At 40.6% G+C, this 17,874-nt stretch overlaps 2 protein-coding genes across 4 annotated transcripts in view; one reads left to right on the top strand and one right to left on the bottom strand.

The window, feature by feature from the left end:
• DUS1L (dihydrouridine synthase 1 like) overlaps nt 1–6,271 on the top strand; it is a gene marked incomplete at its 5' end in the record, with an annotated part of 16,308 nt that extends 10,037 nt beyond the window's left edge. The window contains one exon of the mRNA XM_010163272.2: nt 6,167–6,271. Coding sequence (XP_010161574.2) covers nt 6,167–6,271 — 105 coding nt within the window. The remainder of the gene's footprint in view (nt 1–6,166) is intronic.
• A 1,524-nt stretch (nt 6,272–7,795) lies between these two features.
• GPS1 (G protein pathway suppressor 1) lies at nt 7,796–17,668 on the bottom strand. 3 transcript variants are annotated; one of them, XM_029083827.1, is made up of 14 exons: nt 17,635–17,668; nt 17,350–17,435; nt 15,551–15,732; nt 14,168–14,332; nt 13,851–13,986; nt 13,609–13,686; nt 13,159–13,219; nt 12,676–12,761; nt 12,106–12,200; nt 10,880–10,985; nt 10,420–10,500; nt 9,464–9,601; nt 9,095–9,229; nt 7,796–8,347 (listed from the first exon to the last, which is right to left on the bottom strand). In XM_029083827.1, the coding sequence occupies exons 1-14, from the start codon at nt 17,654–17,656 to the stop codon at nt 8,273–8,275; spliced, it is 1,446 nt and encodes a 481-aa protein (XP_028939660.1). In that variant the 5' UTR covers nt 17,657–17,668; the 3' UTR covers nt 7,796–8,272. The 3 variants fall into 3 exon arrangements, with proteins under 3 accessions (XP_028939660.1, XP_010161572.1, XP_010161573.1); XM_010163270.2 differs by lacking the exon at nt 17,635–17,668 and having other exon boundaries at nt 14,168–14,339; nt 15,546–15,732; nt 17,350–17,448; XM_010163271.1 differs by lacking the exon at nt 17,635–17,668 and having other exon boundaries at nt 17,350–17,448.
• Between the last annotated feature and the right edge of the window lie 206 nt (nt 17,669–17,874).

Below are 17,874 nucleotides of genomic sequence, written 5' to 3'. Positions count from 1 at the left end.
GGGGGGGGTGGGCAACCTGTATAAGCTGCCATCACAATCGGCCTCTTGTATGTTCATTAACCTTTCATGTCTTGTTTTTAATATTGAGGAATAAGTGTCTTGTATTAGAACAGCCTTCTGGTATGCTAAAAATAGCAGTATCAGTCAATTACTTCTTCACTAAGAAAATGTCACACTTGTCTGAGTTTCAGCATGCTGTGTTTTCAATGCAGAAAGGAGTCTAGCAGTTATTTTAAAACATGAATGTAAAACTGTAAGATATTGCTATGACCACGTTGTGTACTAACAATTATTAGTTTTATACAGTATGGTAAAGCTTAACAGTCTCCCATGAGCCAAAGGTTGAGGGAAAATGAAATCTCTATTTTAATAGAGGGGTGTCTGAAATTATGTGCTAAGTTAGAACCAAGTCCGTGAACCTTTCCCTGCATGAAGTCTCATACTTAATTATATGAGCATTCTTTCTCCTTCCTACCTGATAAATTAGGTGAGAAGTGTGTCAAAACTAGATGCAGGTCTACACATCCAAGACCCTTACCAAGATTTGACCCTTTTTCCCCAGGCGCTTTTTTGTGTGTCTCCTGGGCACTTGGTCAGTGTAGCCTTCTAGTGTTCACTGTGCTGTAAAAAAATGTCAGCAGAAAAAAAAAAAAATCAAGCAATAGCATGCAGCTGTTTAATACACTGAAGAAATGGAAGTCAAGCCATCCAACTGTAAAATTAGCAGGTCTTCCAAGGCAAGTGGAGGAAAAGGCGGGGGGTGGAATGGGGGACAGACTCATGTGACAGGCCTGGGTCCTGAGCAACTGCTCCTGCCCATCTAAAATGGCCAGTGAGTTTGCCTCCATGGAGGTCTTTTGGTTTTTTGTTCTTTGAACTTACTCTAGGCTCTAACATTTCTCTAACAGCCTACTGCAGGACTGGCCACTAAAATAAATTATGTTGTGGTCAAGCTGTCAGTTTCATAAGCAAATTGCCAACACAGTGTCTAGCAAGTCGACCATCTTACAGTATGTAGTAATACATTCGGCGTGGATCCTCTATTACCACCTTCTGGTCTATTGTTCTGAACAGTTGATGGTTTTGAGGGTTTGGTTGGGTGGGGACCTGCTTCATTTCACAAACAGAACAGCTCATCTTGTTCTAGGTGGTTCTAGGTGTTCTTATGTTCAGCCTGTGCAACAGAACCTCCACAGACTGGAGGTGACTTAGCTGTGTACCTTACACAAATTTAAAATAAAATAGGTCAGTTAGCATCAATGTTGGGCATGGTATAGCTGTTTTGAACACAACTGGGAGGACAGGAGCGAGGAGGGAGACTTTTATTGGTTCTTTCCTTGATGCTTCATCTGGCTAACATTTCTTTTTCTAGAATTCTGATTGCAGATACTCTTCCTCTGACTGCCAGCATCTGTCAGGTATTCCTTTTTTGAAGTTATGCTGGGTCTGAAAGGAAGTAAACAGGAAACCCAGCACTCAGAATACTAGGTCTGCATAAAGCACTGGCAAAGTGTCTTCTCAGCATGTAAGAGCCCTTGCCTTGGTAAAGAAAGATTACTAAACCAAATTATAATTTTTGTTAATAAACCAAAATTCAAAAGTGCCTCCAAGGGCAGAAGACAAATGCAGCACTGTGCATTTCTGAAAATAGGGAAAACCCTTTCCTGCCCCACCCCCAATCAAAAGAGGGGCTCAAGACTTTTTTTTTTTTTTTTTTAATGACAGAAACACAGCACTTTCAGGAATCAGGAGATAACAACATGCCCTGATTATTTTATAAACATTTTTAAACTTTTCTTCTTTTTTAGACTTCTCAACAACCATTCCCTGCTTATGCTTTGGGTGTGCGCGTTCATGCATGCACACATACACATGCCCCCCCTGCCGCCCCGTCCCCTTGAGCCCTGGCAAGATCAATTTGTATTTCCTAACTTGTATTACAAACTATGTTACAGGTTACAGTCATGGAACAGTATGCTGAAAAAAAACACCCTAAACTACTAGTAGCTGTAGACTTACACATTCTCGTTCAAAGCATTAATAACAAGTGAGCCCACAAACGAGTAACAGGTCACTGAGCAGAGCACCATATGTGAAACAGAGGCCTTGGCCTACCCTTACCTCAGTCACCCTTGTACTTACTTTCTTCAGTTCCGTGTTCAAATTTTCCATGCTGTTTCTTCAGGCACCTTCCCTAACACATGATTGTGTGCACCTTACTCTTGCTCCAACCATTTGTCTACATCTAGTTAGCTTTTATCTAGCTGTTCCCATTCATTCACACTAAGTCCTCTAGAGGGAACCACAAGAGGTAAGAATTTCATATCCATCTGGAGGCTGAACTTAAATGCTGCCTAACAGTTCTGGCTTTCTACAGATTATGACAATAAAAGTAGCTCACACCCTCCTACTGAGTCTTCCCATTTCATTTGCTCATGATGTTCTGCGAATAGCATCTTCCAACCTTAATCAGCTTGTTAACCAAGACTTTCAGCAGCTTTGCAATTTCTGACCACCCTTGCATTCAAATTAAGTTTAGACACTAAGCTGGTATGTAGGTGTTAGTCTAGCTTGCCTTTTGAATTGCAACTAGCACAGAAACCGAGGGCGAGGGAAAGGGTGTGGCATTTACCAAATAGCCCAGTGATTAGTGTGGGAGAACCAAGTTTAAAAATACTCTGCCTTGGAAGTTCCAAAGATGGGAATTTGAAACCACATCTCCCACCTCCTGTGGAAATAGTCCGCTTCTTCCCTCACGCCGGCATACACTTTAAAGCGGTCAAGTATTCAGAGATCCCTGGTCTGTTTGAAAAGCCCATCTTCTAATAAAAAGCTAAATGTTCATTACAATAGAATTTCAAACTGCTTACCTGACCCCTTCCTGTTAACACAGTTTCCCAAAAGCATCAGAAAGCTCAGTCATTTTCCTGCTTGCTGTGCCAAGGAAAATTTACAAAGTCAGAAAAGGTGTTTGCATGAGAAACATCCACTGTTACAACATGGTAGTGGATTGGTGCTATGTGAGAGATACAGGTTATATTCTTAACCACACAGTGGGATTTTAGAATTAAGAATCTTAACACTGTCTCAAAGTCCACATTTAACATGCCCATACCTTTAGTACAGTCTCATCAGAGAATCACTTACCAGTATGAAGAAAGGATCAAGCTGGCTTTAGGCTCCTAAATTCAGGAAGGGCTGTATACTTAAGAATATTAAACGGACACATTTCTATACAGAATTAGTGTTTAAAGCATATTTGTCCTCACTCCATCTTCCAAGGCATTTCTTAATGGGTAATGCAGGCAGATGACCACTTATCTTGTTAGGTCTTGTCCCATGATATGGCAGAAAACTGCAATGGTCCTAACACAAGACTGGAATACTGTTCAGTTAGGCACTGCAACACAAAACTCTTTCTGTGCATTCTAACTACAAATCACCATACTAATGGAAAAAAAAGCTGCAACCTGAATGTTCAACAGACATTTTAGAAGATTATAACCTTGCAATTAGTAAGATAAAGATGACCAGTGTATCAATTTCTTAATAAAGAATGCTTGTGAATTAGCAGGCACTGTTACAACATTACTAAAGCCGAGCCATTTTCCATTCATGCTGGGCACACCTGCACCTACACTAACTAGAGATCACTTTCAGGCTAGGCAATATACTAATTATCTTGTTTATCTCCAATAAAAAAAAATTGCAACCTGCCAACTCAGCAAGGTAATGTCCTATTTTGTTTCTGTTTCACAGGCCCTCAAGAAGATACACACTATTTAATTTTAATGGCAGTAGGAGGAGGAAAAGGCAGTGCTCTGCATGTGTAGAATGATGGTGAAAACGATCCTCTGTCTTTGGGTTTGAGGGAGATTGGACTCTTGTATCCAAATCCATTTTAGAGGCACACAAGAAAAAGTAGTAGTAGTTCACCTGACAAAAAGAAAGCCAACTGCCTTTATTTGGCAAATAGCTTATGAGATAAGATATCAGATAATTAAAAAAAAAAAAATAAAATAAAAAAAGAGAGAAATATCAAAGCAAAGATTGAAAACCCTGGACCTCAGCATGTATTTACAGGGTGCAAACTTTATGTATGCATAGACTTCACAGTTACATACACTACAGGCACATGGAGTATAATAGTCAAAGCTATAGCTGTAGAAGTATTAGAGAACTGAACAGTGGTATCTGTGGGATCAAGGACAAGATTACCTAGCCTGATCTACAATGTATGACAGAGTTTCAGGTTTTGCCACTTGAATTCTTGTTTGAATTATACAATCTCTTGCTAATGCTGCTATCCTTCAGTCTGTAGCTTTTAGTAAGTCTACTGAAGCCTATTATTTCTTTGCTATCAAGAAACTGTCTTACCTGCATTACAAATTTACTTATTGCATTACAAATTTACTCATACAAATGTATGAGTTTCTAACTACTGAATCTCATACATTTCTCTTAGAGGTTCACATACCTCATTAGCCAGTTTCTGTTCCCTGTCTAATTAATTTAGCCTGATCAAGTTATCCTATGAGATAATCTAAAGCTAGGTTGTTCTATCAGTACCTATGAAATGCTGAATGGAATTCACAGATCTATAGGAACGCAGAAGCCAAAATAATACTAGTTGAAGAACAAAGCTCATTTGCAAAGCACAGAGCAATTCATCCTCTCTTCCCTAACAGCATCAGAGATAAGCAGAAGTCAGTGCCATACCAGTTTGGTGTTTTTCACTCTACTGCAAATTCAGTTGATGAATTACTGAAAAAATTAAATGCTGACTTGTACTAGTCACAAGTGGGTGGCACAAGAAAATACTAAGAGCACTGTCTTGTGGAGCACACTGCTCCCCTGTTTTCATCTGCTTCATATAAAAAAGAAATGAAGGAGATGGCATAAGAACCTTGAATAGCCAAATTACATTGGCTGAAACTTTACTCTCAGAAAAATAAATAAATAAATAAATAAACCCATGTTTGACCAGCACTTTCTACCCATGCATGATGGGTCTATCAGAAGCACTGTTGCTATTATTAAAGTTTCCTCATTTGTTTTGCTGAAAGTTTATATTACATTGCACTTTATCAGAAATAATACATTATTCAGCGGCAGTTTTGAGAGCTGTCCAGAGGATGGAACAACACTGAAATTTCAGCCAAGTTAGGAAGTTAACGCTGAGACCATTATGGCAGGGTTCCAGAAACCCATGTACAGACCATACATGCATGGCACAGACAGAACTCTATTACTTTCTCCCTCATCCACTGACGTCTCTCAGATGACAGTAGCTTACAACCAGCTGTTGCAACCAGCCACAGTCCACGCAGTAATAATTTCTCCCTCTTACAGACCTCCCTCTACAGCAACATAGACTACTATGCTGGACAAGTTCTGGCAAGATAATAACCAATCATCTCCAATAACTCCAAAACCAATCTCATAGTAGCAGTTTCTACATTACCACTAAAATTATTTGTGCTAATGAAAACTGCCTTCACCGAAAGAACCAGGTTCTTTCCAGCTGATTTTCCTTTATCCCTAGCTAGGTCAGGTAAAGAAAGCAGGATTTACATTGCATGAGGACACTATAAATTATGGCCTACCACTGGTATCTCTTTCTTCATCAACAAAAAGGTGCTGCCAAGTTCAGGAAATCCACTTAAGTTCCTCTGAACACATCCTAGACATACCAAAATGCTACAGGTCCCACAAAACTCGACCTCCTGAACTACCTTGGTGGTCACAGGGAATCACTGGAAATTAATTCTATGTAAGCCACTATTTTCCCATTTATTACTTGGGAAATTACTTAGAAATTTAAGGTAAGAATAATCTTTCACTGCGGGAAACTTCTTATGAATGCAAGTTATACAGAACTGTATCTGTGCTGCTTTGCATTTCCTGATTTTTTGACTGGCAGGTAGTTAGGACTGAAGGACGCATTGAACAATGTCTAGAACAAGTATGCCTGGACAGCCCTGACTTACATCTACCTCTTAAGATCCTAAAGCAACAGCAGCTTTTTTCATGGGCTAAAGGAAAGAGTTGTATGTCAATAATTCTATACAAAAGCATACACTATGCTTGAACAATGCCAATGAACTAAGCAATAAAAGAGAAAGCTCTATCTGTCCAACAGAGGTTGTAAGCATTTTTTTTCTAGAGAGAAGAAACCGATGACCTCTGCTCCAGCTGTGGAACTCCCTCAGGCCACAGCAAGAGCCGGAAATTGCTCTTGCCACCTCGTGGGCTCCATGCAGACTTCTAAAGGATATGTGCTTCCAGCCACTCCCCAAGAGCGGACAAGCACTAGTGTCTGGAAAAGCAGAGACTCTCAAGTCAGCGTGCTGAAGGTGTCCTTTTACAACTGAGGATTCCTCCAGTAGAAAACCTCCATGAAGGAACAGAAGTAATCTAATAAAATCAAGAGAGTGGAAGCTGTGCGTAAGCAAAGATAGCCAGCTGATATAATGCACTTAATTGGGTTGCAAAACCATCTCTTCAAGAGCAGAGCATAAGATCTTTTCCTTAGAAATGGTCATTTGAGGAAGAAAGCAAGAATGTTTAAGGAGTATTCTAGGGCTGAATGTCTTTCCTTAAGCATAAGCAGAATAAAATGGCCTTCCCAGCATTTCTACAAGGATATACAGCAATTTACCCGAGGACTCAACTTGCCTTTCTCACTAAACTGGACATCAGTGATGCCTCACTCAAAATTCTTGATTAACTAGCTCTCTCCTTTCTCCCTTCAAAAATGGGAGAATTCTTCCATGCCAAATGGAAGACGTTTAGCCAAAGACCTCACAGGAACCATTGCTTCCATTTTCAGCACCTAAGTTGCATAAAGCACAGAAAGCCAGAGGGAGAGAGCACTGTTGCAATTTAGCAGCTGTGCAAATGCACTCCAGGAATTCTGCTGTTGGAACGTTTCCTCAAATTGTACTTTCTTCACAGTTCATCCAAGCTACATCTCCAACCAGATCAGAAAGCAAAATACAATAGCCTACAAAACATAATCAAGCTTAGCAAAAAATCAGTGGCTTGAGATCAAAATACCTAAAACCCAGCTTTAACACAAAACTCCAAATACTCAGAAGCTTTTTTAATCCTGCTGTTTAATGCACTAGATATAACAACTTACTTTAAAAAAAAAAAAAAAAATATCATTAACACATTAACAGTAACATCTGTAGTCAGTTGCTAGACCAGTCAGGGCTGGATCAACCTTCTTAGCTTGCCTTATGAATTAGATGAATGCAAGGCTGCATGACTTCAGAAAATTCAGTGCACATCTCCTTTCATTAACACAAAACATGCACACACCTGGGCTGCCACCTTTAATCCCTTTATAAAAGGAAAAGCAGAATAAACGCAACTGGAAAGCAGACAGCTAGACTGGCTGCTTTCAGCTCTTCCACGGGACTCAAGTGGTATTTTATGGCATTTATCCATGCTACCAAAAGCAACTGTTGCACGTGTTGGAAAACCAGCACACACTATGGCAGTAAGACTGGACAAGCAGCAATATTTGCATGAAGTAGAGGTTTACTGCTACTCTGGACCCCAAAGCCACATCATGCATAAGTAGGAAACACATCAGGAAACGGGTCTATGAAAACAGAGACCAGAGAGAAAGAGCCTGGATCCAGGTAAACATAACACCCTAAAATAAAGGCCTGTGACTGAATGCATGGAAGCACTGACATGTTTTCTAGTGTAGGTGAAAAATCATTAAGTTTCTCAAAGGAAATCTCCTCTCCCAACAGAACTCTAGCTCCATAATGGAAAGCAATGCACTTGCAAGTTTATCTGGAATAAACAGAAAGCTCAGCATTGCTCAGAATCAAGGCAGTACTTTCAGGCCAGCGAAATTCATCTTAGATGACGCTTGTCCATTTAACTTAACGCTAAATATTTTTGCAGCTTTGAAACAAGAAAACTAATAGCAGCTGAAAAACTCTCAAATCAGCATCTGTATGAATAACCTGACAGCTCTTTATGGAGTGGTGGAAGAAGGAGAATGAAGAAAGATGTTCTACCAAAACTGAAATGATGACCCATTGCAGGGATGCTGTTTATAGAAAGAATTTCTTTTCAAAGAGAATTTAAGTTATTGGAATATTCGTATTATCCAGCATCAGCCCTGACCCTCTCAATCCAAGCAAGAAGTAAGGGAGACAGGGACAGTTTGTGAAGCTCAGCAGTTAGTGGGTGAGACACTGGGTACAGTCCTGGAGGGACCATTTCTTTTGGTAGTGCACGAAGTTTTTCACATGTTGGTGCTCATCCTGGACTGGCTGTTTGCTGGAGTAAGCTCCCCTTGGCTACCTTCTCTCGGAGGAGACTGCAACAAGACCAAAACACATCCTGGTTAGGGGTGTGTAAATATCCCACAGAGTGCTTCCTGAGAGCCCAAATGAAGCACAGGAGCACAGCAGGATAACAGCAGGGGGAGAGCATATCCCCAACTCATAAATAATTATGGCTTTGCAAAAGCTTTGTGTTTTCAACTTCTATAGTTACAGTTCACAAAAACTGCTCCTCAAAAAGTCAAACCAGAACTTTTAAGCCACTTATTTACTATGTGCAAGGAGCTGTTGGCCCTAGAAGCTGAATCCTATCTGGCATTTAGTTATCACAGAGATTAATATACTATAGAATTTAAGACATTCTGTGGCAGATGGCCTATGCTCCCTAAGGGCATTCTTTTGAAAGTGCATCCTGGAAGGAATACTCCAAGGAATTAATGCATTTTTTACTTCCTCTACTAAAAAAAACCCAAAACAAAAACCTTCAAACAATCTTTGTTTTGATAAGATAAAAGATATGCGTATCAAGAATTAGTTGGAATTAATAATAGCATATAAACTTTGAAGGACATTCTGCATTGTACAAGCAGGTCAATGCACTGGCTAGAAACACTTGTTGCTTATACATTTAGTATTTACTATTGTAAGAATTTGTCAAATCATGAGCACAATAAATCCATTCCCCTCCAGAATCTTCAATTCATCAAGATTTATAGTTTCAGTTAAAAAAAAAATTAAGAATCTTAACACTGTATCAAAGTCCACATTTAACATGCCCGTACCTTGACATGTATCTGGTTGCGCAGGACTGCAGCTCGCAGGATCATAGCTTTGGCACGTCGCTGAAACTCTTTGCCCATTAGTAAAGACTTCTCAAAAGTTGTGCTGCGCTGATCTACATCTCGAGCATAAAGAATCTGTAACCAATACAGACAACTGTACACAGGAGCTATGACAGAATTCCACAGCAGGAAGCCCTTTCTGCGCAAGGGAACAAAGGTAAGATTATCACAGAGCCTCACACACAGATCAGCCCTATTGAAAGTACCAGTCACAATAGATTAATTCAACTTCGAAGTGTTCCAGGAATGGAGAGTTTCTAATCTTGGTACAGCTGGTCAGTCTATAATATGTGGCTCAGATGCACTTACCTTACTGTGTGAGTCTATTCTGGCATTGATCAGTCCCTCCAGGATCAGCTGAGTAAGTTCGTCTTCCAGAGCAGCCACCGTGGTATTAAAAGCAGTGGCCATCTTGCGCATATCTGCCGACACATAGGGGCTGAAGTACTAGGAAGAAGAAAATATTCATTTGTCAAGTGTACTCCCTGACCTCTGAAAAATCATGGGAAACACAATTACAAAGAAATGGCCTATCTCACTGTTCATCCACCTCTCAGGATTACAAGAACAATCGAGAGCAGCCCCGAGGAGAAGGACTTGGGGGTACTGATGGATGAGAAGCTCAACATGAGCCAGCAATGCACACTCACAGCCCAGAAGGCCAACTGTATCATAGGTTGCATCTAGAGAAGTGTGGCCAGCAGGTTGAGGGAGGGGATTCTCCCCCTCTACTCTGCTCTCCTGAGACCCCACCTGCAGTGCTGCCTCTAGTTCTGGGGTCCCCAACATCAGAAGGACATGGACCTACTGGAGCCAGCCCAGAGGAGGCCACGAGGATAATGCAAGGACTGGAGCACCTCTGCTGTGAGGACAGGCTGGGAGAGTTGGGGCTGTTCAGCCTGGAGAAGAGAAAGCTCCAGGGAAACCTTCTAGTAGCCTTCCAGTACCTGAAGGGGCTCCAGGAAGGCTGGGGAGGGACTTTGGACAAGGGCAGGGAGTGACAGGACGAGGGGTGATGGCTTGAAAGTGGCAGAGGGGAGATGGAGATGAGATGTGAGGAAGAAATTCTTCACTGTGACAGACACTGGCCCAGGTTGCCCAGAGAAGTTGTGGATGGTCCCTCCCCAGAAGCATTCAAGGCCGGGTTGGATGAGGCTTTGAGCAACCTGGTTCAGTGTAAGGTGTCCCTGCTCATGGCAGGGAGGCTGGAACTAGATGATCTTTAAGGTCCCTTCCAGCCCACACCATTCTATGATTCTAATTACCTGGATAAGGGCACGATTTCGAATCTGGGTATAAAGTGTCCTGACATGAGGTGCAAGGTACATATCCAGTAGCAGGTTGTCCTGTGCAAAAAAAAAAAAAAAAAAAAAAAACAAACAACACATCAGAAGCTGAGAAGCAGCCTGGAAAAATACATTATTCCTAGGTTCTGAAACATAGATGTGTATATACTTAAACCTTAAGGATATTACACTATAGCAAGACAATACCATGAATAAGAATAATGAATAAAAGAACTAGCAATATATTTTTACAATTTATCATTTCTCCTCACCCTCTGCTGTTAAACTACTCCCAATTTCCATTCACCACATCAGGAGACAGAAGACACAGAAGAGCTTAACACTCTTAGTAGCTACTTTTAAGAGTCACTGCTTCTTGCAAAAGGCTAGGCAAAGGGAACTTTTAGGGTCTGTTCTGCACTGCTCCCCTGCAACTCACCTTCATCTCATCCAGCATCTTCAGGCATGAAGCATATTTAGATTCATAAAACTTGAAGATGATGTCACGAACCTGTGGCTCCAGCTCCAAAAACAATTTGAAGGAGCTACAGATAAAAATGGCAGTGATCAGACATTGGAACCCACCACCTAAATACCCCACAACCCCATCACTCCAAGTTGCAAAGTTACAAACTCTCACTATCATTTGAAGATTCCAAGAATTTACTCTCCAACAGACCAGACAGCCCATTTGCAGCAGAGCTGGGAGCCTGGACCAGAAAGAGATGCCACACAGCATCAAAACTGTGGTGAAGGAAGGCAAGAGACTTTTGACAAACCAAGCAGTAGAAGTGTTTGTCCACACAAAACAAAAAAAAAATGAGTGGGAATAGGTCAAAATCAGGATATACCACCAGAAAACACAGGCCACACCTGTGCAGGCACTGCAGTCTGTGCTGGCCAGCTTTGTGCTCCCTTTCAAAGCACAGCCTTCACTAAGTACAGCATGGCATAGGTAGGTTAAGCATGCAACTGTCTCAGGGAAATAACCTATCCTAAGTGTGGGAGATCTCTGGGACGAACACTCTTTATCAGCACTCTTCCAATTCTCCATCACAGATTTGCCAACCGTGGGCTCTCACCCTATGAATCAGCCAATAAAAAAGTATGGGTAACAGCTCTTTTTCCACATCACTTTAAAATTAGTGCTTCCATACACTTAGCGGACAGGAATTCAGTATCCCTGTAATTCAATCTATGACACACAAATATCCATTTTCTTCCAAAGACTGTAATTCTTTTAACCTTGTATATGTCAGTTAGATTACGCTGCAAGTTGTATTAACAATTATTAAATTGTATTAATACAATTAACATACACCAGAACAAGTGGTAACATGAAGGCAAATTATCTTACAACTGCCTTCTATAAGGCTCTATCCTTCTGACTTAATACCTGATATGGAGATAGAAAGTTGGGCTGTGTAGATGTTGTATTTGACCTGGGTTGGAAACTTCCATTATACTATGAAAATTTCAGCTGTGATTAACCACTGCATTTTAGATAGCGAAACATCACTTAATACTAAAGCCAAACTAAGGCTCAGTGATTCTTTCTCTTCTGCATGAGAAAGCTATCACTCCTGCCAAAATCCACTCTCAACCAACATCCCATGTCCCAAAAGATGTGCAGTACATGCAAACTCCTCTTAAGGCATCACTTACCTGCTAGAGATAACATTTCGTTGCAGCTCCTGACGGTCAAAGGTAGCAAGGGCACAAAGACCACCATACACAGCCACATTGCTAGGAGATAACAGCTAGAGAGAGAGAGCGAGAGCACTGTCACTGACTACTAAAATGGCAGAAGACTGGAATTAAGTATTCTACCCCAGGCCTTTCCTTCCTGCAGTGACAACATTAGTCCTTGTCAAATGCAGTGTAACCACTCAGCATGCTCGCAGGCATTCACCCAGAGTCTGAGGAGTGACTGTCCAGTGCTAAGAGAGCAGAAACCAATTCCAACAGCCAGTCTTTTGATTGAGCAACACAGATACACAAATTCCTATGCGATCTAGAGTAGATCATTTAGAGAACCCAAGAACGACACTTTAAAAAAAAAAAAAAAAAAAAAAAAAAAAAAAAAACAAAAAAACCCCAACCCATGGTTCACAGCATCACCAAGCTGTCCAGGAGTGCTGTGAGTATAACTACAGTATCCGAACTTTACAACCCAATACTTAGAAGAATTACATCCCCTCCAAGACCTGCACACAGCCCCCTCTTGGTCCTCACCTCAGGGAAATCACAGTGATCAAATGATGCCAACAGGAAGCACTTTGCTGCCTGTTTGTACTTCCGAGCAGCTAGTTCAGCCAAGCCTAGGAATCAAAAAAATTAGTCTTTTGTTTATGATAGCATACAAATTAGGAGAAATCGCAAAATCTGGGAAGTAGGACAGGCCCCAACATGGTTGCTAGTGCCTCCACTGCTGAAGTCAAGTGAGACTCTCAGACAGCATCTAGCATCCTTTGAACTACATTGACTCACACTGAAGAAAGTTAGAAACTTAGGGGGAAGAAAGAAATGGCAAAAAAAAGTCATCAGTTCCATCTCATCAGCTTTATTACATTTTGCATTTCTGGTGAGAAAAATACAAAGTCTGTCAAATCTAAGAGAAAAAATAAACCAAGCACACACTGTTGTCAAAAAGCCCTACGGACAGCTAGCAGGCAGAAAGATGGGCAGATAATACAGGAAGCTGAAGGATTGACTCACCTGCTGCACATTTCAGTTTGGTGAGAATTGCTTGTGTCTGGCTGTCTCTTTCTCCTCTTTGCTAAAGGATAAGAAAAAGCAGTATGAGCAAGCAGTATGAAAACCATTTTGATGACAACTGTCCTTGGGATATTTCATCCTAATAATTAACTTGCAAATCTCAACAGCAAGATAACTTCATCTTACTTGTCTTGCCAAGTATGACAAGAACTGAAGATGGGAAGACTTTGTTTTTACCATAAGTCAGATTTCCTACACACATATCATATGAGAAAAGCAACAATGAATCTCAAAAGAAACAGTACAGCAGCCAAGGAGGCTGGTTAAGAGGAAGAACAGACTGTAAGATGAAGTTAGTCTTACAGGGAGCAAGTTGTAAAGGCGGGAAGGAAGAAATCTTATAAATTTTGGAGACAGAAAATAAAGGGAAAACTCAAAGCAGGACCTTACTTCTGCAATTTCTGGTGTAGACTCAGCCTTGCTTACATAGCTCAGAACATGAGACCAATTCTGGAGGTAGACACTGACCTGTAGAGAGCCAGAAACAGCATGGAAGAGGCATGGATAAATGGTGTTACTCAGATAAGCAGTATCATTGCAGACACAAGAGGTGTAACCAAAGCAAAGTATAGGTAGACTTTACAGCAGATATCTGAAAGACCCCAAGTACCATTCCCTGCAAACCCTCCTACCTTGATGACATTGAGACACATGTTGATAACATGTTTAGCACTGGTGCAGTAATCACGGGCTCGCGAGTAACACTTGAGAGCGTTGCTGAGGTCCCCACAGTCAAGGTAATGATCACCTAAGTCATCATGGCCTCTCCTGGAGCACAGGAATTAAAATATCAATGGACTGTGTGTTCAGAAAGGGATGCAGTCAGCTTGTTCCAAACAAGTAACTCAACACACTGACCTAAGGCACTGAATGCAGTTGACATCCTGTGTTAGATGCCTGGAGGAGCAAAATGCTCTTCCTTGCTCCAGCAGAGCCTTCTGCATCTCACCTGATACTCTCCTTGATGGAGTTGCCTTTGTAATTTTTCAGATCTGTGTCAAGTTTCTCCAGTTTAAGAAGAGCTTTTTTGCGTGTAGCTTCCACCCAAGCTGTGTCAAGAGGAGGGGGTTCAATTCCACTATCAGGGACAGCATCAGGTGTATTCTGCAGCTCTCTGAAAGGAAAGAGTTTGAATGGGGCTATTATGCTGCAAACTTTTCAAAACAGAGGTCTGCTAGGTACCTGGCACTGTTACCCTAACAAACAGTACTGAATACACAAAATAGACCAAAGAGAAAACAAGGATGGTGTGGAAAAAAGACTGCTAAGATTTCCAGTGAAAACAGTAACACAAGCATCACAAATGTTTACAAATTCTTCTCAAAATTATCCTAACGATCTTTTGCAGGTATTTTATTAACAAGTAAGTCATTTCCATTCTTAAAGAAACAGCCTGCTCTAGAAATCAGTTGAAAGCAAGTTAGTAACAGTGCTGCAATGAATTATTACATTCTATGAAAGTATTTAATGACTTTAAAGAGTCATTGAATCCAATCAAACACCTATATATGGCACACAGGGTGCCCATGTTTATGTTATGTTCTCTCCCCAGCTATACTGCAATGGTATGATAGGAAAGGTACACTGTACAGATACTATCCAACTTCTTTTTCCATCCAGCTCAGGTCAACATAACTACTTGCACTGAATTCACTTTCCAAAATTTTAAAGAGAAAAACACATTGAGTATTTTGTTGGGTTTTTTGTTTGTTTGTGGGGTGGTTTTTTTTCCCAACAGTCCTTTTCACATATAAGAAAGCAATGAACATACTGTCACACATCCATAGTAAAGACTCCCAGGGCAAAACAGACAAGAAATCAACAAACATGCATAACAACAAAAATAATGCAAACACAGGAAGTGTGGATGGGTAAGTGAAATATCAAAGGCTACCCTTAACAGCAAACCTGTTGTTAGGGCAGGGGGGGAAGAAAAAAACAAACCAAAACAAGGCAAACCATTCAATAAGGTTTAAATTTATGAACACAACAGCATCTAGAAGAGGCTTCATCTCCATAATCTACCTAAGGAAAGACAACTGTGTTCATTAATATTTGAAGCAGTTGCAAGGACTAAACTCTCCTCAATATCTACCTGTAGCCTTTTAAAACACTAAGACTTCAGAATGAGATAGTCTTCTGTGTTTAATCTTTTAAAAAAAAAACATGAGACCTTAGGCCTGAACACACACATTTCACTGCTATCAGATTCTAAGGGCAAAGACAATTTGCACAAGGAACACGCCAGTAATACATGCAAAGTCCCGCAATGTGGCACATTGGCCTTAACTCAGCCAAAAAAGCTCCACAGGTTCCCATGATCTCTCAGTACCTGGTGGCCTCAGACAACTTTCTGTGAATTTCTTCATACACATCTACATTGAAAGTTCTCTGGACAAACGACAGTGCCATCTTGAGAGCCTCCACCCGCAGCTGTGGGCAGTGATCAGCAATAAATTGCAGCCGCTCAATTCGCATCAGACCACTGTAGCTGGACGCATACTGCTCCAAATCCTGCAAACAAAACCTGGTCTTAGAAGGTGAAGACAGCAGCACTAAATCAGGCCACTATACTGTGACCTGCACAAATGTTCCTGCAGTCCTGAACCCCTTCATGGAGGACATGACTCGGACAAATAAAAAATTAGATAAGATTATTCCATTTCTGCTTTCTTCAAACATTAGTAATTTCCTAAGAAATATGCGGTACATTACAATTTACCTTTTTTTATTTAAGTTCTGATGCTGTCCATTAAGGCTAATCAGCTCACCCACTTTAAGCATCAGTTATATCACCTGTTAGTAATTTTGTCAAGACTCCATCATTTGAGCTGAAGTTTCTAAACCAGACAACCATTCCAGAAGTAGTTTTTCCTTGAAAAATAGTTTCCATATGATAATTTCATTCTTTTGCTCATACTAATTTCTTAAAACATCTCCTTTCAGAACAAATAGGGTGTCTTACTCTTGAGGAAGGATTTGAGGTTTAAATTCTGAACACGTAACAGATTTTAAGCCTTGGGGTGAGGGGCGAGGAGCACAAAACATCTAGTAAAGATATGATATGGCATTGTGGGAAGACAGAAGTACACATGCAAACAACCACAGGAGAATGTTCAGGGCAAAGTCAAGCATTCCAGCAGTGGAGAACACTGGCTGCCTGTCCACATTTAATATGCATCCTGTGTCATGTCTGACTTCCTGTATGTCTAAATTAAGATACAGCTACAGATGTCATGGTAGCATTTACTAACATGATTCTTGCCTGATTCAGTGGAAGAATGATCTTGCTCTGAGACCGAAATGGGACTGTGTGCACTGAAAATTAGTATTTAGGATTCCTGCTTTATTTGCTACAGAACTTGAAAAATATAAAGGCAGGAGCATTCTTTCTTCCACAGTTTCATGCCTGATGGTGCACAATACTCCTGAAATCATTGAGTAATTTCACGTTACTCCTCAACTCTTTCCAAGTCAAAGGGGAATTACAGTCTTTCACATCAGCTACAGTGAAAAGAAAATCACTCATTTTTGTGGAACACTTAGATGCTACAGTAATAACAAAGACCTAAAGGTCACAACATAATTGCTTTCTCCCTCTAGCTTCAGAAGAGAATTGCAATGCAAATTGGTCAAAATCTCAAACCATTAACTAAAAATTGAAGAAACTGGTATAAGCAAATACAGACTTTTATAACTCTACAGCTCTGGGGGATTCAGCCAGTCTCCAGAGGATCAAACAATGAAATAATTATATCCTAACTATATACTTAAAGCACCCAAGCTTTGCTCCTCAAAGAACAAGCCTCAAAATAAAGGAATGATGTCTCTCTAACTAATCAGAGATGTACTAAACTATTTCAGAATGAAAACTGTGTCAAACAGGCAGCATGCATCAAGTCACAAAACAGTAATTCCTCCTTCATCTCAGAAGGTGCAGCAGAGGTCAGTATATGACAAGGAGCTACAGGAGAGGTCACTGCTATTCTTACCCTACCTTGTCTTGAAGAGAATCTATTAATCTCTAAATAACTATCTGACAAGGAGTAAAATGAGGGAGTTCTTCAAAAACCTTAAAGGAAGAGGCCATGCCTGAGAAATGTAATCCACTAGCCCTCAATCAGCACATACCAGAGTGGGGTTCTCCACCACATAGTTGATATCAGGTGCATTTTGCTGATCTTCTTGTGGATCCACGTCAATCTGCATGGGCTCTACTGCACCCTAGAATAGCAAAATTAAGTTAAAAGTAGCTTATTATATTTGAGCAGGCAACAACTATGTGATTCAATCTATTAAGGACTAGCTTAAATACACATCCAATTTTTAAAATTACAAAACAGCTCTCAGTCTTTAGACATGTTTAGGATTTTCCTCTAGCAACACCACTACTCAGCACAACACTTTGTCTAAAACAAGCAGCACTAAGGTTCAGCATTTGTACAGAGCATTTTATTTTCTTTGGCAGATTATCAAGCAAGAGAGTGAAGGGGTTAGTAAATCTGATTCTACTAAGTATCTCAGTCATGCATGCTAAAAATTCCACATGACATTCCATTTCTCTTCCTTGAGCGAGAGCAGGCATTACCACTCAGCTCAAGAAGCTCCAAGTCAAAAAGTACCCCAAAAACTCACCAGAACCTTTCAAAGCTGCTT

Source organism: Antrostomus carolinensis, unplaced genomic scaffold (genome assembly GCF_000700745.2).
Source record: "Antrostomus carolinensis isolate BGI_N321 unplaced genomic scaffold, ASM70074v2 scaffold34352, whole genome shotgun sequence".
Lineage (NCBI taxonomy): Eukaryota > Metazoa > Chordata > Aves > Caprimulgiformes > Caprimulgidae > Antrostomus > Antrostomus carolinensis.
The sequence above is the reverse complement of the archived record's forward strand: the minus strand, read 5'-3'. Positions and strand labels throughout refer to the sequence as shown.

What these genes read in the sequence shown, in the direction of transcription:
- GPS1 (XM_029083827.1), bottom strand. Translation starts at nt 17,656, where the DNA reads ATGCTGAACCTTAGTGCTGCTT. An exon ending in CAAACTGAAATGTGCAGCAG is followed by an intron (nt 12,762 to 13,158) that starts GTGAGTCAATCC and finishes TTTGATTCCTAG; the next exon opens with GCTTGGCTGAACTAGCTGCT. An exon ending in AGATGCTGGATGAGATGAAG is followed by an intron (nt 10,501 to 10,879) that starts GTGAGTTGCAGG and finishes TTTTTTGCACAG; the next exon opens with GACAACCTGCTACTGGATAT.